General features: G+C 45.0%; 1 protein-coding gene across 9 annotated transcripts in view; it reads right to left on the bottom strand.

The window, feature by feature from the left end:
- The window catches only part of MAPRE1 (microtubule associated protein RP/EB family member 1), a 35,224-nt gene extending 13,310 nt beyond the window's left edge, over window positions 1-21,914 (bottom strand). For 4 of the 9 annotated variants that reach the window (XR_010935214.1, XR_010935215.1, XM_067707826.1 and 1 more), the window contains exons 1-5: window positions 21,486-21,506; window positions 16,756-16,879; window positions 6,096-6,241; window positions 4,182-4,389; window positions 174-295 (exon numbers count right to left, since the gene is read on the bottom strand). Coding sequence is in view for 7 of the 9 variants with exons in the window: in XM_067707826.1 (XP_067563927.1) it covers window positions 174-295; window positions 4,182-4,389; window positions 6,096-6,241; window positions 16,756-16,876 (597 nt within the window). In the remaining 2 variants the exon portion in view is untranslated. Of the gene's footprint in view, window positions 1-173; window positions 296-4,181; window positions 4,390-6,095; window positions 6,242-16,755; window positions 16,880-16,992; window positions 17,068-18,160; window positions 18,268-21,485; window positions 21,507-21,826 lie in introns of those variants that run through there. The other 5 variants (XM_067707829.1, XM_067707830.1, XM_067707831.1 and 2 more) reach the window with 5 other exon arrangements.
- Between the last annotated feature and the right edge of the window lie 4,867 nt (window positions 21,915-26,781).

Raw genomic sequence — 26,781 nt, 5'->3', positions numbered from 1 at the left:
CTCCAGGCTCGCAGTGCCCACCAGCTCCAAAGTGCTCACACGTGTCATGAAGACTGCTTTGGTATGCACACAAGGCAGGTCTTCCCACAAGAACACAGACAAGCCTCCCTGGTCAGGGCAGCAAGCACCTTTCCCCCAAGGTGGCTCCTGTCTTGGACACAAGAGGTGCCTACCTGCTGCATCAATTCGGCTGCTTCATCATCCCCGTTCCCCACACCAGGATTCTTCCGCACCACGCCCGGGCCAGCCTTAGGGGTTGCAGTAGTTCTGTGTGTTGCAATGGGCCTCTGTGGAGCTGAGAGGAGCAGAGTTGTTTTTTTTTTTTTTTTAAGAGGAGAAATTTCAAGACAAAAAAGAACCCACCAGACAACAAAAGGAGGCTGTGACCAACTGCCCTCCACAGCTATGCAGTGAGGAGACCCAACAGAGAGAGCCCAGCATGCAAGACTGCACCCCATGTTTGCCCAAAGTGGTTTTTCATCCTGGCAGCACATTTAAGTACCAATTTTAGCCACGATCTTTCGTGCTGGGAATAAGTCCTTTGGCGTGGCCTTTTTTCCGCTGGGGTGGACAGGACTATCATCTGAAAGAGGCAAAGTCATCCTGGTACATACAGATGATCTACCTTAACCCAGCTCCAACCACATCCACAGACAGGGCAGCTTTATGGAGCAAAGGAAAACTTCAGGCCAGGAGCTCACAATCCCAGCTGTTGTGGGGTGCCCACAATTCCCCATCTGGAAAGTAAGGTGCCTCCTAACTCAGAACCTCAGGCTCCTTGGATTGGGAAGATGAGAGGGTAGAGCCTGCTTTGACCACTAATGACTTCAAAACCCCGTCCTGCTTCCCTTTTAAAAGGTGTTTAGAAGGGTTAGGAGAGAAAAGCAGTACACTGACCAGTACTTAAAGATTTCTCTCAGTATGAATGGCCAAAACAGACAAAGACGAGGAAAAAGCGACAAGGAGCCAATCTATCTACAAGTTAAAATAATTAAGAATAATCAAGAATGGGCTACCTCAAGGTAAATTTATCATTCATGATTTTATTCATTCAGCAAGTATTTTGTAAAGCTTGTACATTATGCCAGGCTTAAAAATATCTCATTTTCCTGACATCCCAAACTGTTCAATAACCATCAGGCCTTTCACCCACAGTAACAGGCATTTCCGCTGGAGGATCTCTAGCATATGTTTAACCTGAAGACTAAATACTTAATGCAAGTCTCCACATGCCTGTTAGCAGCATCTGAAACATGAAATGCACAGGGTTATCTATGCAGTTCCCCATTCTAAGAAGCTAAAGAATAAAAGTACTCAATATTTGGAGAAATCTGAACCCTCATATACTCTGCTGATGGGAAAATAAAATGATTCAGTCACTTTGGAAAACCGTCAGGTAGTTCTGTCAAAGGTTAAACACAGAGTTACCATATGACCCAACAATTCTGCTCCAAGAGTATATATTCTTGGAGACAACCCTCAGAATGGGAGAAAATATTTGCAAATGAAGCAACTGACAAAGGATTAATCTCCAAAATTTACAAGCAGCTCATGCAGCTCAGTATCAAAAAAACAAACAACCCAATCCAAAAATGGGCAGAAGACCTAAATAGACATTTCTCCAAAGAAGATATACAGATTGCCAACGAACACATGAAAGGATGCTCAACATCACTAATCATTAGAGAAATGCAAATCAAAACTACAATGAGGTATCACCTCACACCAGTCAGAATGGCCATCATCAGAATATCTACAAACAATAAATGCTGGAGAGGGTGTGGAGAAAAGGGAATCTTGCACTGTTGCTGCGAGTGTAAAATGATAGCCACTATGGAGAACAGTATGGAGGTTCCTTAAAAAACTAAAAACAGAACTACCATATGACCCAGCAATCCCACTACTGGGCATATACGCTGAGAAAACCATAATTTAAAAAGAGTCATGGGGCTTCCCTGGTGGCACAGTGGTTGAGAGTCCGCCTGCCAATGCATGGGACACAGGTTTGTGCCCCGGTCCAGGAAGATCCCACATGCCATGGAGCGGCTAGGCCCGTGAGGCATGGCCGCTGAGCCTGCACGTCCGGAGCCTGTGCTCCACAACGGGAGAGTCCACAACAGCGAGAGGCCCACGTACCGCAAAAAAAAAAAAAAAAAAAAGAGTCATGTACCACAATGTTCACTGCAGCTCTATTTACAATAGCCAGGACATGGAAGCAACCTAAGTGTCCACTGACAGATGAATGGATAAAGAAGATGTGGCACAAATATACAGTGGAATATTACTCAGCCATAAAAAGAAACGATATTGAGTTATTTGTAGTGAGGTGGATGGACTTAAGAGTCTGTCCTACAGAGTGAAATAAGTCAGAAAGAGAAAAACAAATACTGTATGCTAACACATATATATGGAATCTAAAGAAAAAAAAAATGGTTCTGAAGAACCTAGGGGCAGGACAGGAAAAAACACACAGACGTAGAGAATGGACTTGAAGACAGGGGGAGGGGGAACGATAAGCTGGGACGAAGTGGGACAGTGGCATGGACTTATACCTACTACCAAATGTGAAATAGATAGCTAGTGGGATGCAACCGCATAGCACAGGGAGATCAGCTCGGTGCTTTGTGACCACCTAGAGGGGTGGGATAGGAAGGGTGGGAGGGAGACACAAAAGGGAGGAGATATGGGGATATATCTATATTTATAGCTGATTCACTTTGTTATAAAGCAGAAACACACCACTGTAAAGCAATTATACTCCAATAAAGACGTTAAAAAAAATTTTTTAAAAAAAAGAGTATATACTCTTGGATATATACCCCAAGAGAAAACATACGCCCACACAGAAACTTGTATATGAATGGTCATAGCAGCATTGTTCCTAAGAGCTAAAAACTGAAAAGAACTCAAATCACCATCAACTGATGACTAAATAAAATGTGCTACAACCATACAATAGAATGTTATTTAGCCATAAAAAGGAATGGAGTACTGATATATGATACAATATGGATGAACCTTGAAAACATTATGCTAAATGAAAGAAGCCAGACACAAAAGACTATGTATTCTATAATCCCACTCAGAAATGTTCAGAATAAGTAAATCCATAGACAGAGAGTGGATTAGTAGTTGCTTAGGATTGGCAGGGAAGGAGGAGAGTTGGGGGAAAATGGGAAGTGACTGCTATTAAGCACACATGAGGTTTCTTCTGGGGGGTAATGAAAATGTTCTAAAACTGATTATGGCAATAGTAGAACACACCTATGAATGTACTAAAAACCATTCAATTGTATACTTTAAATGGGTGAATTGTATGGTAAGTGAATCAGAGCTCAATAAAGCTATCAAAATTACAAAGTACTCAATGTCCCTCTCTACCTACCAGATGGATCAGCCTCTCTCAAGGTACTACACGACTTTAAGTAACGTTCTTGCCACCTTCTGAGGAGGAGTTAGCATCTGCAGAACGTCCACCCTGCCCCAAAGTATATGTTCTGTGAGTGTACTACTGCAAACAATTTGGGGAAACCTACCAGGACAAGACTTTTAAAGAAAGTGTCTAAAAACAGCCTCCCCCTGACTCCTAGATTCTGCTGGCAGCACAGAACTTAGCACTCTAGGGACGGCAGGGAAGCCGTGAGTAAGCGCAGGAAGCTGGTCTGCAGACAGAACAATGACACAGAGCCAAGAGCAGTCCCCAAGAGACCTAGAAAGCTCCTTCAGTTCCTGGGAGTTCAGGTATGGTTGTAACTTCCCATCCGAGGGCTCTAAGATGAAATGCCCTTGTGTTCAAACTAACTCTCTTTTATGTGAGCTAACCTGAGGGACGTCTATTCCAACTAAAGTGTGTTGGCCAAATCGATACAGTAACTCATTCAGGCCTCAAGAACAGCCCTCTAGGGGCAAGTACTGAAATTCCCCTTTTACAGAGGAGGAAACAGCAGGGTAGAGGTGAAGTGATTACACAGGCCTCCAGAGATCTAAGAACAAACACAGGGCCCTGATGCCACAATCCATGCCTCGGCCATGTGGCTGGGCTTATGCTCTTTAAGCTCCCTAAGCCTACGGCTACCCAAACCCTTCTGACTGACTACTATAAGAATGAATGTATTTGGAAATGGTATTTTTTGTGTGGGGGTTTTTGGGGTTTGTTTGGTTTGTTTGTTCGTTTGTTTTACCTGCACTGCTAGAGCTGAGAGGTTTCTTCGGTTTGTTCAGAGCTGGAGCAACAAGGGAGGGGGCCACCGCAGTTTCTTGACCTTGTCTGGCAGCTACAGGGTCATAGTCTTTCCCATCATAGTTTGCATCAAAAAACTTCTTGAACCACTGAACGAATTCAAAATTGTCCTGAAACTTTCCTTTTACTAATTTGTCCACAGGAATTATCTGCAGAGAAACAAAAGACTATTTAGCCCAAAGCAAGAAGAAGCTTCTGTCAAGCATCAAACATGTCCATCAAATCAGTATAAAGTTCTGCCAAAGGAGAAAAAAATATTTTAGAGGCAAGAACTAAGTGCTAAGTAAGCCCCTGGAAGTTTGTAGAGCAAGTTTCATTCAATTTGCCTTCCACAGAGTACTTAACAACAGCCAGTCCCCCTCCAAGTCCATCAAAAGAAATCAGAAATGCAAAAGAAACAAGTATCATACATTAAGTCACATATACACATCCAAACGCATCCTAAGATATGTCATTCCACTGTAAAGAGTAAAGCTCCCATGGAACTTGCACAGCCACGGTGCCTGTCACAAGGTATGAAATCCAGAGCACAAACTAACCACAGGCATCCACGATGAACTGTGCTAAAAAAAATTCTGTATTAAAAATAGGTCAACGTACGGAATCAGTCCTGGGATAGACTTCTACAAAATGGTATGTTTTTCAAGTAATTCCAGTCCTATTAAACATACTTCAAAGGACCTGTAAGTTTTTTATTGTACAAGAATACTGTGTTACCAGGTATTACTTCAAATGGTGGGACTGCTGGCCAGAGCTTAATTATCTTTTAACTCTTCAAGGATTCCAGTTACAATCTGAACTATACCCACCCATCTGAGCAAATAATTTTTTAAAAATTTCTCTGTGTGACACTGAAACATTTACAAATAAAATGTTATGTCTGTAACTCACTTCAAAATAATCCACGAGTACAGGGGGAGGGGTAGAGGTATACATGAAACAAAATTGGCCCTGAGTTGATAATCACTGAGGTACATGGGAGATCACTGCACTATTCTAACTTATATACTTCAAAAATTTTCCTTATTCAAAAAAATAAATTCCATAAAAAGAAAAATTACTGCATATAATAAGCTACACCTAGTTTAAACTATGCCTGATAACTAAATGATATTCTTCCAACACAAATGTGTATTTTATATATTGTACAGAGACAAAACTAAAATAAAAATAAGACTGATTTCAAAGTAAATAAAAACCAGATACAGCAGTAAGATAATCAGGGGACGATTACAAGCTTTACTAAAAAAAATGCCCCCCCCCAAATGGCTTAAAGGATAAGCCCTTCTAATGGGGGGAAACTACTTAATTTTGCAATAATCTGTTATCTACCAAAACAAAGCTATTTACCCTAATGAAGCCTGGTGGTCTGTGTTTCTGGTAGCTTCAAATAACCTTGGGAGCAAAAGGGAACATTCCAGCACCTGCCAGCCATCTTCTTTGTACTTTACTATAAAAATCAAGTAGTTCTAGAATCTTCTCTATTAGAGCTACTTATTCTACCATATGGTATGCTTTACAGAAGTAAATTCAGAGATTAAACGAGTTAGACCTCAGACTAATAGAGAGTAAACAGTAATAAAATTTTTAAAAAAAATCATGGGTAGAGATTTACAGATTGATCTTTCAGACAGTTACCAATTTCATAATGAAGAAAGAAGACCGTAAGGGAACCGGGGGTAGGAGAGCAGAGGGAAACTTTGCTCCCAGTAAATTCTGTTAACTGGAGAAAAGATAACCATATAAATTGGGAAAAGAAAAACAAAAATGTCCAAAGTCATGGCCCAGAATCTGTATCCTTAGTAATTACCACTAGTTAAGAAACACCCTAAATGAAAGAATAAAGTTTACTTACTTTGTCAACACCCATCCTCTTAAAACCTGCTTGTAGTATTTTGAAGTTCTGGATGTATTCGTGTTCTAGCTTAGCTTGGAATTTCACTTTCTTCAAGGCAATGGAGCCAGGGAACAGCATGTCCATAAACTGACAATAGGCAGCCCCTGAATGAGTAACAGAAGAAAATACACACTAGGTCATTAAATGCAGTAGCTATTAAAGCAGCAGAGTGAAAATTTACCCAAACCTGCTTAACCCACTAAATTTTAAAAGTTGTGAAGTGGACCTACAAAACCCCAAAGCTTCATTACCACTTGACTTCGAAATTGATAATAGGACTGGGTTTTAGCTGGTAAGTTCTACAACACACTTGCAACCTGGAACCCCATGATGAAAAGAGGAATGTTCCCATGAAATTTTAAAACTATTCTTTATAAGAAAACCAGCATGACAATAAAATGACAACTACAAAGAAAAATGAATGTCAGCGGGAGGAGGGATTTCCCCTGTATTTCAAAGATCCATCCTCTGACACAGGTTTAAAAAAAAAGTTTTTTCTAAGATGTTTGCCTCCCTGAGCTTTTTACATCTCTAAATAAACTTACCTATTATTTTATAAACAAAGGTGAATAGAAGACATTTTTGTGTTCCTCCACTTAAATTTTTTCAATTTTAAAGGCCACTATAAGAAATTACTGCATATATTTCATCTCATTTGCTCCCCGATTTTTCCTCCACTTGCCCATTTTTATCCTTCACCACCCCCAAAAGTGTTTTCTTGGCACTTAATATTTCCAGGAATGTTACTTCTCTAATGCCTACCAAAATACACTCTCCTAATACAGGGCAGGCTTCATGTGCACTTACTGCCCTTTCAGGAAAGGAGGCAAGAAATCCAGCGACTAAGCAATAGGTGTTCTGCAGAACGAGGCCATCTTAATATGCATATTCAACTTATTTTACATCAGGCCAAATTGGTTCTCTGCCAGATCTGGCATAAACAGTGTCATTATCATTATTTTTGGAAAGATACAAAGAAAGCAGAAGCATTTCAATGACCAGAGTGACATGCTTAGTAGAAAAGAGCACCAGAAAGTGAAAGCCTGATTCTTGAGGTGGCTATTTACAGAATATATATATTCTGTAACAGAATATACTGTGGGAATTACGTACCAACAGAAATATACTGTGGGAATTACGTACCAGGCAATGAATTAGCAATATTTATGCTTCTTAAAATGGAGGCACTGGGCTTCCCTGGTGGCGCAGTGGTTGGGAGTCCGCCTGCCAATGCAGGGGACATGGGTTCGATCCCTGGTCCAGAAAGATCCCACATGCCGCAAGAGCAACTAAGCCCATGCGCCACAACTACTGAGCCTGCACTCTAGAGCCCACGAGCCACAATTACTGAAGCCCAGGCACCACAACTACTGAACCCCCGCACCTAGAGCCCGTGCTCCGCAACAAGAGAAGCCACCGCAGTGAGAAGCCCGCGCACCGCAACGAAGAGTAGCCCCTGCTAGCCGCAACTAGCTAAAGCCTGCTCAGAGCAACGAAGACTCTACGCAGCCAAAAATGAATAAGTAAAATAAATAAATAAATTTTAAAAAAATAAAGGAGATTTAAAAGTCATAATTTACCAATTGCAATATACAGATCTGGTTCGGATCCTGATGCATACAAATCAACTTACACACACACAGAAGATAATCTATTAAGCATCTATACCCACAGCACTGCTTTACACATGAAAGATATTCTTTCTGAACCAGCAAAATAATGTGCATTTACTAAATTCTCAGGCCATTCGTGGGACTTTCCATTCAAAACGGCAGTCATCTGCTTCTCAGAAAAAACCTGCTTGAAGAATGTTGTTTTTATTTTAGTGATAGAAGAATCCTTATAGCCATTATAAATGTAAAAACTGAGGACCAAAAACTGTGGCCAAAGACTACAGAGGCAAGAGACCAAGCTTAGAACCAGACCCCAGGTATCCTGACTTCTGGTCCATTGCTCTTTTCCATGTCATTATCCACCATATTAGGACACCCTACCCTGGAATAAAGAAGCATTTCCCGAATCAGGGAAGAAAGAGGTATACCATGCTGCTACACTCTGTCTGAAAAAGATTTAACAAAGAAAAACGCTGAGACCCCACTAAAAATAGACAAATCAACTGGACAATTCACACAAAAAAATGTAAACAGCTGATAAACACATCGGGAGCCAACCTAAGGAAATGAATTTTTAAGAAAATATAGCCTGGCAGTCCAGTGGTTAGGACTCTGCACTTTCACTGCCGAGGGCCTGGGTTCAATCCCTGGTCAGGGAACTAAGATCCCACAAGCCACCAGTGCAGCAAAAAAAAAAAAAAAAAGTGAATTTAATAAAGTAATACCAATTTTAAAAAAATACAGCAAAGATTTACACATGAAACTTGTGTAACTTTATTTACAAGAGTAAAAAATGGAAGCAACCTATATGTCCAAAAATAGGAGCAATCAATTATGTAATTTGCACACCTTCACCTAAGAGAATATTATGCAAGCATTCAAAGCACATTTTTTTTTCAATTGTGGGGGAAAAAGCTCAAAATTTAATATTACAAGAAAAAGCAAGATACAAAAACATATCTATAAAATGTCTTCATATATGTAAAAATATCCACCTTAATATATATGCATAGGAAAAAAAAGACTAGAAGAAAACACAATGTGGAGACTTCCCTGGTGGTCCAATGGTAAAGAATCCACCTTCCAATGCAGGGGACGTGGGTTCAATTCCTGCTCAGGGAACTAAGATCCCACATGCCACGGGGCAACTAAGCCCATTAGCCACAACTACTAAGCTTGCGTGCCTCAACGAGAGAGCCCGTGTGCCACAACTAGAGAGAGAAAACCCACATGCCACAACTAGAGAGACGCCCACGCAATGCAAGGAAAGATGCCGCATGTCTCAACGAAGATCCTGCGTGCCACAACTAAGACCTGATGCAGCCAAAAATAAATAAATTAAATAAATAAATATTAAAAAATAAAAAACACAATGTATTACATTAAACCATACGAAGTTATTGCTTTTAGATCAAAAATGATTGAACAGTGGCCATCTCTGGGGACTGGTACTGAATACATTCTATTTTTAAAATATTAATTATGTACTACAATGAATATTATTTTATAATCAAACACAAAAAAGAAGGTAAATGTTTTTTACAAAGAAGTCTGTCAGCTGCTTTTTTACAAAAGGGCTCAAAACTCCTGGCCTGTAGATGTCTCAGCTTGTTTCAGAAGAGGTTAAAAGGGGCTTTCCTTCCAGTCTCTGCCTTAATAACAAAGGCTGGCAACATAAGCAGGGTAAGAAGGGGACCCCTCAGGTCTTCCTTGGTGGTGCAGTGCTTGGGAATCCACCTGCCAATGCAGGGGACGTGGGTTCAATCCCTGGTCCGGGAAGATCCCACATGCCTCGGAGCAACTAAGCCCGTGCACCACAACTACTGAGCCTATGCTCTAGAGCCCGCGAGCCACAACTACTGAAGCCCGCATGCCACAACTACTGAAGCCTGCACGCCTAGAGCCTGTGCTCCGCAATAAGAGAAGCCACTGCAATGAGAAGCTCATCCACCTCAACGAAAAGTAGCCCCCGCTCGCCACAACTAGAGAAAGCCCACATACAGCAACAACGACCCAATGCAGCCAAAAATAAATAAATTTAAAAAAAAAAAAAAAAGAAGAGGACCCCTCTTACATGGCTGCTGTCCCAATGATCTGGGGCAGGAGAACAGGTCTATGTAAAATCTGTGGCTGGAAAATGCAGACAGACTTAGCGTTGGACCAGCTGTGTCATGGCACCAACCACCAAGTCTCCGCTGACTGCAGCCCTATTCTGCCAGGATCTGTGCTACAAGCACAGAACACACAAGGGCACAATGCAGCCCCTTCTCCAAAAGCTTGCAATATCTCAAGTGCACTGGCTCTCAACCCTTTTGGGTCAAGGGTCCCTTGGAGAATTAGATGAAAGCTGAAGTCAATATTCTACACAGGATAGATGCCTTTCAGGACTTCCCTGGCGGTCCAGAGGTTAGGACTCTGCACTTCCAGTGCAGGGGGCATGGGTTCGATCCCTGGTCAGGGAATTAAGATCCCACATGCTCCGTCACGGCCAAAAAAAAAAAAAAAAAAGGATAAATGCCTTCCTATCAGAAAACTCTAGATTAAGAGTCCTCAAAGTTTTACACAAAGGAAACACTCTATTAAATGTAAAAGTGTTCAGGCTTTTGGAAGTAGGTGAGGCTTAAGTCATCTTAAAGGATGAATAAAATTTGGAAATAGAAGGCTGTGAGGAGTCATTAATGCAGACATTAAAAGTCGACCTCGGGCTTCCCTGGTGGCGCAGTGGTTGGGAGTCTGCCTGCCATTGCAGGGGACGCGGGTTCGTGCTCCGGTCCAGGAGGATCCCACATGCCGCGGAGCGGCTGGGCCCGTGAGCCATGGACACTGAGCCTGCGTGTCCGGAGCCTGTGCTCCGCAACAGGAGAGGCCACAGCAGTGAGAGGCCCGCGTACAGCAAAAAAAAAAAAAAAAGTCGGCCTCGAGACATTTTAACAAGTGAAACATAATCCTATTTTAATTTTAAAAGCAAGAAACAAAACCATACAACATTGTGTGCTTGTATTTGTTACTTACTGCAACAGTCTGTAATAGCAATAGACTGGAAACAAACTAAATGTCCATTAATAGGGGACTGATCCAAGGAAATTATGGCACTACACAGCCATAAAAGAAAGGAAAGTGGCACCTGCTACATGCATATGGAACACTCTCCAGTGTTCAGTGCAATTAAACAGTACCACTTGTGTAAAAGGGGGGAAGAGAACACACACACAAAACACAGACAGATGGATGTTTCTGCTTGTATACACTCTCTCTGGAGGCCACCCAGCTGATAACACTGGTTACTTCAGGGTTGGGGAACTGGGTGGCTAGTAGATGGGCTTACTTTTCACAGGGAGACTTTTTGCTGTTTATCTTTTTGTTCCTTTTGAATTGTAAACCATTTGAGACTTTCAGTTATTCAAAAAGTATGTCAATTATGTTTTAAAATTATAGAAAATATTGAACGTACAGCTAAAATGAGTAACCTTGGGCAAGCTGTTTAACTTCTCTGTCTCAGTTTCTCCATCTATAAAATGGTGATGACAGTCCTTACCTCCCCCCCACCCCCCACACCGAGGTTATATAGGTAAAGCACTTTAGAAAGTGCCTGGCCTATAGTAAGAGTTCAATAAATTAAACCATAATTAGGGGGAAAAAATGCAGCTAAAAGATAACAATAACTATCACTTGTGACAATACAGCAGATTATGGTTTTCTTCTTAATGTTTCTATGAAGAAGACCTCATTACTTATAATCAGAAGAAAATAAGTTTCTTGTCTCTTGCTTTAATTAACACCAAGAGGTACTTGAAGAATTAGGCAAAATAATTTAAAGAGGTACTTCCTTGAGCAGAGAAGTGACAATAAAAAATGGTCTCTTTGAAAGGTTGCAGACTATCTGATACAGTAAAAGAAGAGTGGGGGAGGGGAGCCTGCAGGGAACGTTAGGAGGCCACTATGGCAGCAGCCTGCAAACTGAGAAGGGGTTACAGCAAAAGACCCTGCAGGAGACACAGAGAATTTTGTGAGTTAGCCTAAAAAGATGATTCTCAGGCCTGCGACACTAGAAGAATGGTGGAATTATGGCCCAAAATGGAGTGTCTGGAAAAGGGAGCCCAACTTGAGCAGAAAACAAAATGGGTAAGGCCTGGTCAGGCTCTTGGTCTCGCTCTCAGAGCAGCTCTGGGAGCAAGACTGACAAGCTATTTTATATCAACTTGAGGGCTGGCAGGGCCCCACAATGAGCTAAGAAAAAAGGAAACCTAGCTTTTGCCTGGGAGCATCCAAACACCTCTTCTACTCTGTACAGCACAGAACTGTGAAGGAGGTCAGGATGGAGGGGAGAAGGCAAGGAAGGGGGATCCAAGAACATTCAGTGAGGGCCACCTGACATGTTCAGAGCACCACGCTGAGCCCTTGGAAAAGCGCAGAGGGGCCTGATCGTGAACTGGAATCGAAGGAAGAGAGGAATGGAAAGCAAATGGCACCCCCACCCCCATCCCTTCTTTTGGGCCACACTGCCTGGCTTGCAGGATCTCAGCTCCCCAACCAGGGATTGAACCCAGGCCACGGCAGTGAAAGCCTAAAATCCTAACCACTAGGCCACCAAGGAACTCCCTTTTTTTTTCAGCATCCCCCTTCTGACACAAGCGATCCCATCAGAATCTTTCTCTGTGATCGGGGTTTTTCCCTTGATGACTATCTTTTCAAAATACTTGACTAACTCTCCAAAACAGAGAGACTACGGAATGTAATGAATCCTGAAACAAGCGGCCACTCTATCACTGAAAGTCATCCTCACCTTATCTCACTACAAGGCTAAGCAATGGCTCACTTCACTGTTGGAGGCAGGGAGCCCACAATGCTGATAAAACCCAGCCATTTCACAGGCAGCCAGCACATGCGTAGTGTACGACCTCAGAGCTTTGCCCTCTCAAGGGAAAAACCTATTCCTACCTTTCAAAGCTTGGGCTTGGTAGAGAATTCTGATCTGCATGACCCCCTGCTCATCAGAAGTAAGATCAGGAGGGACCAGGCTCCAGTGTTAAACGTCACTCGGATTCTCCTCGGGCCTCAGTAAACACGAGAATCTGAGGAGCCTCACTTTCTCTCTGACTCCAATCCCCAGGCAGCAGACCTTTTTCAGGGACACGGTGTCTGCGGCTCATCCTGTTTGGTCTCATACTGGAAGCTGAGACCCCATTTCCTACACGTCAATGTGAAACACAACACAACCTTCTACATACTCTGAGAAAAGTTCCACACGGCTTTCAAGAGGTGAACTAGCTGTGAACAGAAGTTTGTTTATAAATCACGTGCATAAGTATTCTGCACTGGGACTTCCCTGGTGGTTAAGAATCCACCTGCCAATACAGGGGACACGGGTTCGAGCCCTGGTCTGGGAAGAACCCACATGCCACAGAGCAACTAAGCCCGTGCACCACAACTACTGAGCCTGTGCTCTAGAGCCCATGAGCCACAACTACTGAGCCCACGTGCCACAACTACTGAAGCCCGCAAGCCTAGAGCCCGTGCTCCACAACAAGAGAAGCCACTACAATGAGAAGCCCACTCAACGCAATGAAGAGTAGCTCCCACTCGCTGCAACAAGAAAGGCTGAGCGCAGCAATGAAAACCCGACGCAGCCAAAAATAAATAAATAAATAAATTTTCAAAGAAAAAAAAAGAAGTATTCTGCACGTTCTACTGGGGAAAAGCCCTTTATCTAGGATAAGAAAAATGGCAGGCAGCAGGCAAAGTTGAAACTCTTCACAGATTTTTAATGAGACAATATCACTATAAATGATAATATGTAATTTACATTTGTTCAACTCTCCTCCAAATGCTTCTTTTAAAAGACACAGCATGTATACAGCAGAAAGAGTATAGGCTGTGTGGTCAGAAAGATCCTGGGTTCAAAATCAGGCTCTATAACGTCTAAGCTGTGCCCCGCGCAGTCTCCTCCTGTGTAAAACGAGAATGTGTCCTGCCCCTTGAGAGATCGAGGTTCACCTCAAGGGTCTGGTGCAGAATCAGTATCTGAGAGCTATTTTTACAGGTGAGCCTCACAACAGCGCAAAAGGTGAACCAGATCCTACTACCCCAGTTTATAGATGAGGAACCAGAACATTATGGGACTTGGGACTTCCCTGGTGGTCCAGTGGTTAAGACTCCGTGCTTCCAATGCAGGGGGTGTGGGTTTAATCTCTGGTTGGGGAATTAAGATCCCACATGCTGCACGGACGAGCCAAGAAATAAAAATAAATAAGTAAGAATAAAATAATTTTTTTTTTAAAGTTATGGGGCTCGTCCAAAGTCACATGGCTCAGTGCAGACTGAAGTCTCTTCATGCCAAGTCCTGACTACTCATGACAGCTCCCTGTCTGAATGAGACAAATCTGGAGCCAGATCAGCACATATACAACTTATCTACATGTGAAAAGAGATCTCATTTTTGAATTAACTAAGTGAAATACATCTTGGAGTATATTTATAATAGAAAGAGGTAATTTTTAGGGAGAAACTGCTGGTGAAAAAGCTGGCTCCAAAGAAAACTAAGATGACCTCATCCCCCCCATTAATCACCAGGCAAACAAGTGCTTTAGAAGCCTCCAACAAATGGGGATGTGGCAGTGAAACTGAGGAAATTAACAGAAAGCAGGGGGAAAGCAGCACGGATCTAAGACTAACAGCCAGTGCCTAAGACTAACAAAGCAACTGATGTTTAATAAGCATGACTCCTGGGCAACCCTGTCTCACTGTACAACTTCACATCTAGCCTCTCTGACTATCTATAAAACTGAGATTAAATCTCACAGGGGAGGGATTTCCCTGGTGGTCCAGTGGCTAAGACTCCACGCTCCCAATGCAGGGGTCCCAGGTTCGAGCCCTGGTCAGGGAACGAAATCCCACATGCCACAACTAAGAGTTCGCATGCCACAACTAAAGATCCCTGGGCACTTCCCCGGTGGTCCAGTGGTTAAGAATCCGCCTTCCAGGGACTTCTCTGGTGGTGTAATGGTTAAGATTCCACCTGCCAGGGCTTCCCTGGTGGCGCAGTGGTTGAGAGTCCGCCTGCCGATGCAGGGGACACGGGTTCGTGCTCCGGTCCAGGAAGATCCTACATGTCACGGAGCGGCTAGGCCCGTGAGCCATGGCCGCTGAGCCTGCGTGTCCGGAGCCTGTGCTCTGCAACGGGAGAGGCCACAACAGTGAGAGGCCTGCGTACCGCAAGGAAAAAAAAAAAAAAAAACTTACGTAAGAGAGAAAAAAAAAAAGAATCCACCTGCCAATGACACAGGTTCGACCTCTGGTCCAGGAAGATCTCACATGCTGCAGAGCAACTAAGCCCGTGTGCCACAACTACTGAGACCGCATGCCACAACTACTGAAGCCTGTGCGCCTAGAGCCTGTGCTCTGCAACAAGAGAAGCCACCAAAATAAGAAGCCCGCGCACCGCAACAAAGAGTAGCACCGGCTAGACGCAACTAGTGAAAGCACACATGCAGCAGTGAAGACCCAACGCAGCCAAAAAAATCAAAAAGAATCCACCTTCCAATGCAGGGGACACGGGTTCGATCCCTGGTCAGGGAACTAAGATCCCACATGCCGCTGGGCAACTAAGCCCATGCGCCGCCAACTAGAGAAGCCTGTGTGTCGCAAAGAGCCCACGTGCTGCAACTAAGACTCGACGCAGCTAAATAAATAAATGTAAATAAATTTAAGAAAAAACCAAAACAGAAACAACAAAAAAACGAGGTATGCCTGTACACTTCTACAATCATCTGAAAGTTTACAAAACTTAATTTAAAAAAATGCTGCATGCTGCAACTAAGACCCAACTCAGCCAAAACTAAATAAATATTTATTTTATAAAAAAAGAAAAAAGAAAGAAAAGTTGGAAATAACCTAAATGTCCAAAAACTGGGAAGATATTAAACAACTCCACCATATCTACAGAAAGAAATAGTATACAGCCATTAAACGTAATTATTTCCAAGACAGTGAAAGAAACTAGAGAATATCCACAATTTAATGTTAAGTGAAAAAAAGCTGGAATATATACAAATATATATGTGCACAGAAAACACCCAATCAGTGGCTTTCTCAAAATGAAACCACCGGCATTTTTTATTTTCTTCTCTCTAGTTTTCTAAAGGTTATACAATTAGTATAGACAGAAACAGAACATGTTTTTGTTCTTGTTTTAAATCATTACCTCTCTGCCAGATTCTTAGTAAACAGTAGGTCAATAAAGTTGTGGCTGAAATGGCAAACTTGCCTGAGTTTGGGCTTGTGCTACTTGGGAATAAGAAACGCCACTGAGGGCTTCCCTGGTGGCACAGTGGTTAAGAACCTGCCTGCCAATGCAGGGGACATGGGTTCGAGCCCTGGTCCGGGAAGATCCCACATGCAGTGGAGCAACTAAGCCCATGCACCACAACTACTGAGCCTGTGCTCTAGAGCCCGTGAGCCACAACTACTGAGCCCACATGCCACAATTACTGAAGCCTGCACGCCTAGACCCCGTGCTCTGCAACAACAGAAGCCACTGCAATGAGAAGCCCACGCACCACAACAAAGAGTAGCCCCCACTCGCCACAACTAGAGAAAAGCCCACACGCAGCAACAAAGACCCAATGCAACCAAAAATAAATAATAAATAAATAAAAAAAGAAACACCACTGATAAACTAATATAGAACTAGAACAATTATAATTATTGTCCTTAAATAAGTCACTTCAAATTGGATGCACAACAGTGCAGATGGAGAAGCTGGGACTAAGCTGCAGGCCTCAGAATGGAGCCTCTACAGCAGGAGACGGTAGACACACAGGCCAGAACAGAGCACGCTCTTTTTAAGCACAGTTCCTCTCAGAAGTGGAATCAGGGCAGAGCTGAAAGAAACCGGGCAGCCCCAACGCAGAACCTGAACCTGCACCTTTTGCAATCAGATACGGGCCTGTGCATCCCTGAAGGACCCGCAGACTTTCCTGGAAAAGGGGCCTACTGATTTCTCTTACCTGAGCACAACTGTTCAATCTTTGTCAGATTCAACTGCAGAGACTCATTGATCCAGGCCAGCATGTCATGTCGACTGAGGTTATCACTGGTGACCGACGTTGAGTACACATTCACTGCCATCTTCTACACATGTGAGGAAAAGAGAAGGACTCGTGTTATTGGGCAGCAAAAAGGAGCAAGCATTTCCTGGAGTCACCAGGGCAGACCTGTGGGGACACTCAATTTATAAGCCTCACCTTCTTCCCCAACAGGCCAAACCAGAGACACTAGGATTCCAGCCACAAGCCTGGATTTCCATGAATAAACATGACCTGAAATGAAATACCCAACACCAGCCAGCCTAAAATTCAGGCCCCGTTTTAATGTGATTGGCATAAAATTTTAAGCTACAAAAGACACTAAGTAAAGGAATGATTGTTTTACGAAGGGAGGCTGATGCACAAGCAAAAATGTTCTCTGCTTAGAAAACGTCAATCCAAGTTTGTCCACTAACATATCAAAATGTTTACACCAGTTTTCTTCAGATGGTGGGCTTTTGTATTAATTTCTCTTTAGTTTCCACTATAAAGTTTTCCAAATTTTCTTTAAAGACTATGTCCACTTTTATAATCAAAAAAGTAAATTACCTTTTCAATAACCTAAGTACTACAAGGTGTTGGCAATGACCTCACAGTGAAGAGACCTTAGTACCAATTCTCTGCTGAGCCTCCTGAAGACAGGGCATCTGAGGGCCTACTAAGCACCAGGAGCTTAGCAGACACTTGTCACTTAACCCAACAACTCACTGCAAGGCTCACTTTATTCTCCTCATTTTACAGATAAGGAAAAAGGTGCAGCACAGAAGCCCTAGGAAGTGGCAGCCAAGTCTGCCCGGCCCCATCATCCACATTCTTTCCCCGCCCCTAGAAAATCTGCCCCTCACCTTTCTGCCAGGCTTTCCAATTCAAAACAACAAGCACAGAGAAACACATTAACTGAAAATGTTTACCAAGCACTGTTCTAGGGGAAACAGATATGCAGTAAAGACAAGTTGCCTGTCCACAGGAAGCTCACTTTCTAGTATAAGTCTGACACTGACCACATACACAAATGTCATTTCAGGCAACCATTTACATAATGAAGGTGGAGGGGAATGTGGTCAGGGAAAGCCTCTCGGGAGTTGATGTTTGAGCTTAAGAATGAGAAGGAGGCAGCCCCGCGAAGATGTGGAAGAAGGGTGCCTACAGGCCAGTGAGTAGAGGGATAGCAGGAACAGAAGTGGGAGAAGAAGTGAAGAAGCCAGATCCTGTTAGGACTGCAGGCTGTGCCGAGGAGTTTAGATTTTATTCTTTAACTGTTAAGGAATCCATTGTGGGGATTTAAGTGGGGTAGAATCACACTCTCGTTTAAGTTTGAAAAAATTACCCTGGGACTTCCCTGGCAGACCAGTGGTTATGACGCCATGCTTCCACTGCCAAGGGTACGGGTTCGATCCCTGGTCGGGGAACTAAGATCCCGCTGGCACGGTGTGGCTAAAAAAAAAAAAAAGAAAAGAAAAAGAAAAAAAAAGAAAAAGATCACCCTGACAGCTGGTGGAGAACAGACAGTGGGAAGGGAAGACTCAAGCAATATGAGATAAGGGGAGGTGTATCCAGATCTAAATGAAATCCCTGGGCAATTACCATGAGGACACATGACTATAAAATATTAAATTTCAAGATGATCTTGACATTTAAATTTTCCTCATTTCATGTGACATCAATATGACCAACAGGAGGAAAAAAACTCAGAGCAAATTTGGAACCACCATGGGCCGCCGTGCTCTCTTGTGGCCCTTCATTCCTTCACCTAGCAACTAGCTAGACTTCCACGTGTCTCCTGCACGCCTCACGAGTCACACAGCTACAGAATGTGAGAGCCAGAAGATGAAGATCTCCCATCCAATCCCCTTTTTATGAACAGAGGTGACTGCGGTCTAGAGAGATAAATGACTTGGCAGGTCTGTGCCCTCACATCCCACATTCCCCGCAGCACTCGGCACACTGACTTGCACACAACGGGCTCAGTAAATGCTACCTGTTTTCAGGCTGGCAGGAGAGAGAAAAATGTGTCTGTGTAAACTCTTTTCAGAAAGCAAACTATCAACACTATTACTTAAACTCAAATGAGAAAACCACGTTATACAAGGAGCCAATACAATTTAGTTCCTAACTCCACTGGGAAATTAATCCCACAGCACTTCATTCAAACCTCTGCAACTGTCATTACCTCTTCATTTCTGAATCACTCCCGGATGAGATCTGGACCAGTAGGCAATTTGCTCCATACCAAGAGCTGAGTATCTGAAGCCTGGGTTTGAACGTGAGGCTGTCACTCATTAGTTGTATAACCTTGGGCAAGTTACTTAACTTCAATACACCTCAGTTATCTTGTGAGTTAATGCTACCTATCTGAAAAGGGTGAGGTGAGGTTTAAATGAGATAATGCACAAAAAATTATTTCGTATTAAACAAACAAGCGCCAGGGCGGGGAGGGACCTTGTCTCACTCATCCTCCTATCTCCAGCGCCAAAAACAGTGCCTGAGACTTGCCACCACCATCTCTCATCTCCCTCCACCACAACAGCCATCAAATTAGTCTCTAACTCAAACTGTTTTTACACAGCAGTGAGGGAGAATCTTCTGGATCAAAAATCAGACCAAGGGTCTCCTCTGTTTAAAATCCCCAAATGAATGAATAAATGAAATGCATACTGTGCGCAAAATGCTATTATCAGGTACCAAGGTGAGACACATCCAAATAAAAACCACCACGGTCCCAGGCTGAGCACTTGTAATCTATTTTGGTGACATTCATATATACATACATCGGGTAATGTGTGTGTCACGCTGCCATAAAGTGTAAGCAGCTGGTTAAGCCACGTGTGTCTCCTGACCACACCCCAGCTCAGAAAACATTAATGGCCTTTCATCATCATATAATTCAAAACTCTTTCATTAGCAGTACATTAATACCTGGCCCCATGTGCTCTGCAAACTCTGCAGCCACTAACCCCACTGGGGTTAGGCACCCTGTAGATGTGCAGTAAACATCCACTAACTCAACTACTTAATTGGCTCTTCCAGGCAATCAAAACAGAGCCCAATTCTCAGAGCCTCAGCTACAGCTCGTGACAGCTCACTCTTCCTCTACAAGGATCCCACTGCTTGGCCTCAATGGAGGACCCCATGACCATCACGCAAACCTCACCCCCTTAAAAGGCTCCTTGATCCATGTTTCAAGTGCCTTGAAAAAAGCTCCCCCTTGCCTCTCCAGGTATCTCTTCTCCTTCAGCAGGTCTCCTAGCAGGCCCCCAAACCCACTTTGATTCATTGATGGCTGATGAGCACCTATTACTTTCAAGGCACCATACTGAGCCCTATGGAAAGAGGGGGAGGAAGGTGCCACCAGAAAAAAAGCAATGTGACCCTAAGTAAATACTTCACCTTTCCGGATCACAAAGAGCTCACCTGTAAAAGATGAACAATATCTTCACAAGGTGGTGGTGAGGATTAAATGAGAATCTGAGTGAAAGCACAGCATGTCCTAAGCTTCCTTATGTGCCAGAAACCACTACACACTTTGACACACCACCGCAAAGGGCACATTGGATAAAACATGCCCTCTAGATCTGATCCTCAGGGAGGCAGCATAATACAGAGGTTAAGGGCCTGGACTCAAGAATCACAGACGGGCTTCCCTGGTGGCGCAGTGGTTGAGAGTCCGCCTGCCGATGCAGGGGACACAGGTTCGCGCCCCGGTCCGGGAAGATCCCACATGCCGCGGAGCGGCTGGGCCCGTGAGCCATGGCCGCTGAGCCTGCGCGTCCGGAGCCTGTGCTCCGCAACGGGAGAGGCCACAACAGTGAGAGGACCGCGTACCGCAAAAAAAAAAAAAAGAAAGTCACAGACGTGGATTCAGCCACTTGCTGGACACCATAAAGCAAATCATCTCTCAGAGCCTCAGTCCCCTAATTTGTAAACTGAAGATAGTAACTCTTAGAGACAGTGTAATATTAAATGACATAATGCCACACAACACCTGGCACACAGCAAGTGCCCAATTAGCAAACAGCTGTTATTACTACTCTTAGAGATACCCCATTACACAGGTGGATGGCAGGGCCGGTGTACCTTCCTTCAACGGGCCTCAGGAGTCTCATTCCCAAAATGGAGGAGAAGCCAAGCTCTGCCCTGCAGCACCCCAGGTCAGCTGTGAAGCAGGGACTGAAAAAGCACTGTTCATGTCACCCTGTTATATTATCTTCCCAGTGAGCATATAAAATTATCTTTTCCAAGTATTAATTTTCTCATTTCCTGTCTTCCCACCATAATGTAGACTCCTAGAAAGCAAGTCTTTGCCCTCCTGCTCCTGGGTGTATAGCCAGCGCTTAGCACAGTGCCTAGCACCTAGTGGACGCTCAACAAATACCGATGAAGAAAGGAGGAAGTCCAGTGAGCTGGCCTGCTTTTTGCTTTTTTGCTATGTACCACGACGAGAGCTTTCCGCATGTAGTATCTTTGTCCCCCGTTTTACGGATGAGAAAACTGAGGCCCAGAGAGATTAAAACACCTGCCCAAGATCGCACAGCAGGGAATTCAATACAGGTATGAATCCAAAACCCGAACTCTTAATCAGGCAGCACCGTCTCCTACAGTGGGGGTCCTCAGAGCTCCCAGCAGGACCCACTTCAACTACACACGCCCCCTACCCGGCACAGCCACCCCGGAACCTCCTGCCTCCGCCGTCCGGGATCCACGCCTCGGCCGCAGCCCATAAGCCCCCACGCCGCCGAGCAGCAGCCCCCACTTCCGGCCCGAGGCCCCGCCCCCCAGCAGAACGGAGAGCGCGCGCCCCCCAGCCTGGCCCGCGCGCTTCCCCCAGCTTGGCCCGCGCGCGCCGGGTCACGGCCCCGCCCTTCCCCCACCCGGCCCGAACGGCACCGCTGAGGGGAGCGGCCCGAGCACCGCTCGCAGAACCCGCCGGCTCTACCCGCCCCGAGGCCCGCCCGCCCGCCCCCAGCCGCCGCCCCGTGCCCGCTAGCCGGCTCACCGGCTCTCGGCTGGACCGCGTCCGCTGCCCGTACCCGGCTCCGGTTCCGTCTTCGTCTCGTTCAAACCGCCTGACCCCGCCCGCCCGCCCGCGCGATGACCTCACACGCACCCCCCCGTTACGCGCCGACGTAAAGGCTCGTCATCGCCCGCCGGCTCCTTTTATAGAGAGGGACTAAGCCGCGCACTGGGGGCGGAGCCCGACACTTGATCGACGGCTGGAGTGCCCAAGGGGCGGGGCGCCGGCTGCCGGGGCAATGCAGCCGCGTGGTCTGCCGCAACCAATGAGATCCCTGCTCGTGCCGGTGTGACTCCGCCTAGAAGGCGGGATCCAGTTACAAATTCTACACCCCCAGTAGCCAAAAAAATTGGTTTTACAATGAATTTCTACAAAAATGAGTTATTGGATAAAAAATAAATCAATACGGGCTTTGAGGAAGGACTTAAAAGTCACCTCAGAGACACATTCTGTGACTATTCTATCTAGAATGACCCTACAACCTCATCATCCGTTTTTTTCTTAGTATAATCATCTTGTTTATGCCTTTATTGTCTGCCTTTCCGTTAGTTCCACGGAAGCAAGGCTTTTCTCAGTCCTGTTCCCACCGTGTCCCAGAGCCTGATACAGAGGTTCTTAGTAGAGACTTGCTCAAAGAATGAATTACACCCACTTTACAGAAGAGGAAACTGAGTGTCAGAGAGGTCAACTGCCCAGCATCACAAAGACTGATCCAGGTTTCTAGCTGGTTTCCTTGTCCAAATATCATTTATTCTTGTGTTCAACAAATATTTATTTTCCCTGATCAATCAGGCCCTAGGATTTTGGTGATGACCAAGAACCAGACATAGCCTCTGAGCTCTTAAAGTTTCCAGTCCAGCAGGGAAGGCAAAGCACATAACTAATTACACATCACTGTTTAATTACAAACCAGACAGTGTTAGGCAGGAGGAGGCTGTGGCAGGAGTGATGGCACCTGCATTGCAAGAGGTGGGGTCCCGGAGGCCTCTTCTGGGCTGGGTCTCTCCCTCCCCTGAGGCCTGGAGAGATGTTCAGGGAAGAATAGGTTGGGGAGCTTGGGGTAGGAGCTATTTATCAACTGGCCAGGAGGCACTTCAATATTTTAACCACCAGTATACAGCTGGGTAGTCTCTCTGGTACGCAGCGCTCCAAGAGTGCAGCATGAGACCTGACCTCACCTGAGGAGTATGGGAAGGCTTCTCAGAGTTGATAGTTGTCCTAAAATATGAGACGTTAACCCAGCACAAGAGTAAGGGTAGGAATAGACAAACAAGAGGATGCAGCAGAGAGCCCTGTAACCATATGATTACAGCAGTAGTAGTAATATTAGCACTATAGTGAATTGATACGAAGTCTGGATAATTGAGTAAAGATATTCATAAGTGATTTGGGCAATATAATGTGTTATCATCTTATACACAAGGACATTAAGTTTCCAACAGTTTCAGTGAATTTCATAAGTAGCAAAGCCAGCAGGCCTGGATTCAAATCCTGACTCTGCTAGGAGTTAGAATCAAATGATGTGTGTAATGTTCTTAGACCACTCCTAGCACATAGTGTGTGTTCAATAAATGTTAGTGATTTCGAAGTCCCTTTCGATTAATGTCAACGTTCAATTACTGTCAACTGTTCTCAGCAGTACCTAAAAGCCATTTTGGGTGGGGGAGGAATGGGTGTGGGGAATGAAAGCCAAGTCAAGAAGAGCCTCAAGTGCCAGTCTAGAGTTTGAACCTGGTTCTGGAGACACAGGACATCACAGGTTTCTGAGCGAGGGCCTCTGAAATAAAACTCATCTACCCTCCCAGGAGACAGCTCCCCAAAGAGCGAGGGTCACGTGATCTCCTCAGGCTCCACCCTCCTCCCTGAGGCGGTTAGCCAAGGTTGTCTGGGTCAGATTAAGCTTTGACTGAGAAAGGCCAGAGGGTAAACAGAAAAAAGAACTTCCATCCAGCAGGTGAAATTTGGGAGACTTTACTATGCGTCTTTAAGCTACCGTTTTAAAGTATGAGGTAATCTCATTTTCCCAGATAGATATCGTGAGTCTCCTCTCCGAAAACAAAACCAAAACACTATAACTTCAAGACCCGAGTTTTCCAAATGTATGACAAGATTATTGAACTAAAAAATGGTGTCAGGTCTCATTTGCCTTGAGGACCTCACAAGCTCATGGAGGAGAGGACTGCAAAAGTAAGAAATGATAATACAGAGTGCTTTGTGCTGAGATGGATTCTTCTATCTGTCCACAGGGAAGGAGGGCTCAGATTAGGGGATGTCTCTTAATGCTGCCTAGAGTGGAGGCAAAGGAGGCTTCCTGGAAGAGGTGAGAACTGGAGGACCTGTCTGGCAAAGTGGAGAAGGCTGTTCCAGGCAGAGAACAGCACATGCAAAGACTCAGAGTAAGTAGTCCCAACTCCAGTAATAAAGTTAAACAGAAAGAAGGAAGAAAGGAAAGAAGGCAGAATGGAGGGAGGGAAGGTAAGCTGGAAAAAAGTAAGAAGGGAAATAAGCAAGAAAGGTAAATTGTACCATAGGCTGCAAAGGCCAGCAGGTAATTTCAGGATCCAAACACACACACACACACACACACACACACACACACACACACACACACACACACACAGAGAGAGAGAGAGAGAGAGAGAGAGAGAGAGATGCAGGTGAGACCAATGGATTCACAGAACAGATTCTAACTTACACCTCCTTTGCCACTTGCTGTGTGGCCTTGGGTATGTTAGACTTCTGAGCCTCAGTTCTCTTACCTATGATCACAATAATCACTGCCTCACTTCAGGGTTGCTGGGAGGATTCTCTAACAGCAAACAATAAAGCAGCCGCCATTTACTCCGCACTCACTACCTGCAAGCACTCTGCATGTGCTTCACAGACACTGAATCATTTGATCCACACGTCAACCTTATGAGGTTATTATCTCCATTTTACACTGGATAAACTGAGGCACAGAGTGGCTATGGAGCCCATCCAACGTCACAAATAAGGAGGGGGTGAAGCCAGGAGAGGCATCCAGTCTGGCTGCAGAGAGGAATCAAGGATGAAACACAGGCCTGGAACAGAGAATCCCTCAAGAAGCAGTTGGCTGGAAAACCAGAGGGACTGAGGTAGAGTGGGGCACCCTCTCTATCTAGTGCTCATCCCCCACCAAACAGCCATGGAGAAACTGTCCAGAGGTCAGTCCCTGCACCCCCAGGCAAGATCCCTTCCACAGGTCTCTTGAGTGCCGGATGCCAAAGCCACCCCCATCAACTCTCCCTAACAAGGAGCACGGGGACCCCAATATGATGGAGGGGAGGGGGGTGACGGACACAGTTTCAATGCCAGATGCTGCTGTTGCTATAGTTAGCATCTGAGCCCAGCTCCTTTGAAACACCTAGGTGAATACTACCTGTCCTTCCTTTTTAAGACTTTAGTACATTAATATTGGATGTTACCATCACTACCAGCACCGTCATTAACACTGCATTGATTAATGGGTTTCGTTATCACATGTGAGGGCTTACTACGTGCCAGACACCAGGCAAAGCAATTTACCCGGATCACAGCCTTGAACATTCACAGCAGGCCTAGGAAGTAGGTAGGATTTATGATTCCCACTTTTATAGAGATGAAAAATTCCAAGGGTCACCTGCCCAAGTGATACAACATGCCAGACCCCAGATACAGCCGCAGGCAACTGGAAGACTTTTTCAGAAAAGGCCTACTTGTGGTGCAAACCAACTACTTCCCCAAGATCAGAATTTTCATTACATTCTCCATTTGGCCCCAGACCTGGGATCACTGCTATCCAAACCTGGCCCCCATCTTGAGAAAACACAGAGAACTGCCCCGGCAGCCCCAACAAGGTCTCCCCGCTAGCCTGCCCACAGGGAGGCCAGGACACCCAAGGGCCCCTCACCTGAAGAGCTAGTTCATCTCCTCTCTTGGGGTTTTGAGGCCGAGGCCATTTATTTTGCTTCATCCTGGCCTGGCATTTGGTGCAGTACTGTATACAAGATGGCTTAATAGGGCAGCCAAGGCCCCTGGGGCCTGAACACCTGAGCAGAGCGCCAGCCTGGCTCGGCTTGCTAATTGACAATCGTCTCACCATGGCAACTTGCACCTGAGCTGTCCTAGCCCAGCAAGTGCCTAAAAAAATAGCTGGTTTCTCATTCTCCAACCCTGGACCAGACCCTTTCTGAACTTGGCCTTATTAAGGCCCATAACTCCAATCATGGAGGTGGCCATGATTATAACCTATCTTATGTGAAGAAACAGGTTCAGAGGTGCCAAGTGCAACTGAGGCTCAATTGATACACTATGTGCATCCCATTTACACACCATTCTCCCTCTGCACACACAAGCTGACCGATATTAACCTCTGGAGAGCTATTGAAATCAGCTCCTTTGCCCTGACCCATGCTTAGAGATAGTGAAATATGAGGATTATGGCATGATGGGCTCTGGGCTTGGGACACCTGGCTGGGTGGCCCCAGGTAAACTTTAAGATGGAACTACTGAAGGGAGTTGCAATGTTAAGCTTAAGCAAGATACACATTCCACCCAAAGAGCTGGGGCCACTGGCAGCTATGCTAAAATCTCGGACCATGGGCCACTCCCAACAAGTCCCCTCACTGACTGTGGCTGAACTGTGATATGGCAACTTGGGAGCAGTGGAACAGGGTGCAGGGAAAGCCTACAGAGGGACGAGGAACTGGAGGATCAGCCCTGGGATTCTTGAGTCATCTGGACCAGCTACCCAAGAGCTGTAATAATCTGGAGATGGCTGTTCCAGACATCAAGGCTTTAAATGAACTCAAGCACTCCAGTTATTTGTTTGGGGAACCAAGATTTAGAAACCCCTTCACTAGCCGAGATTGGTTCTTGGACCAGAAGCATGGAATTCTCAGGCTCCACTCCAGACTTAATGAATCAGACTCTGGGGA

Source organism: Pseudorca crassidens, chromosome 15 (genome assembly GCF_039906515.1).
Source record: "Pseudorca crassidens isolate mPseCra1 chromosome 15, mPseCra1.hap1, whole genome shotgun sequence".
Classification (NCBI taxonomy): Eukaryota; Metazoa; Chordata; class Mammalia; order Artiodactyla; family Delphinidae; genus Pseudorca; species Pseudorca crassidens.
Note: the sequence above shows the minus strand (reverse complement) of the source record. Positions and strands in the feature narration are given on the sequence as shown.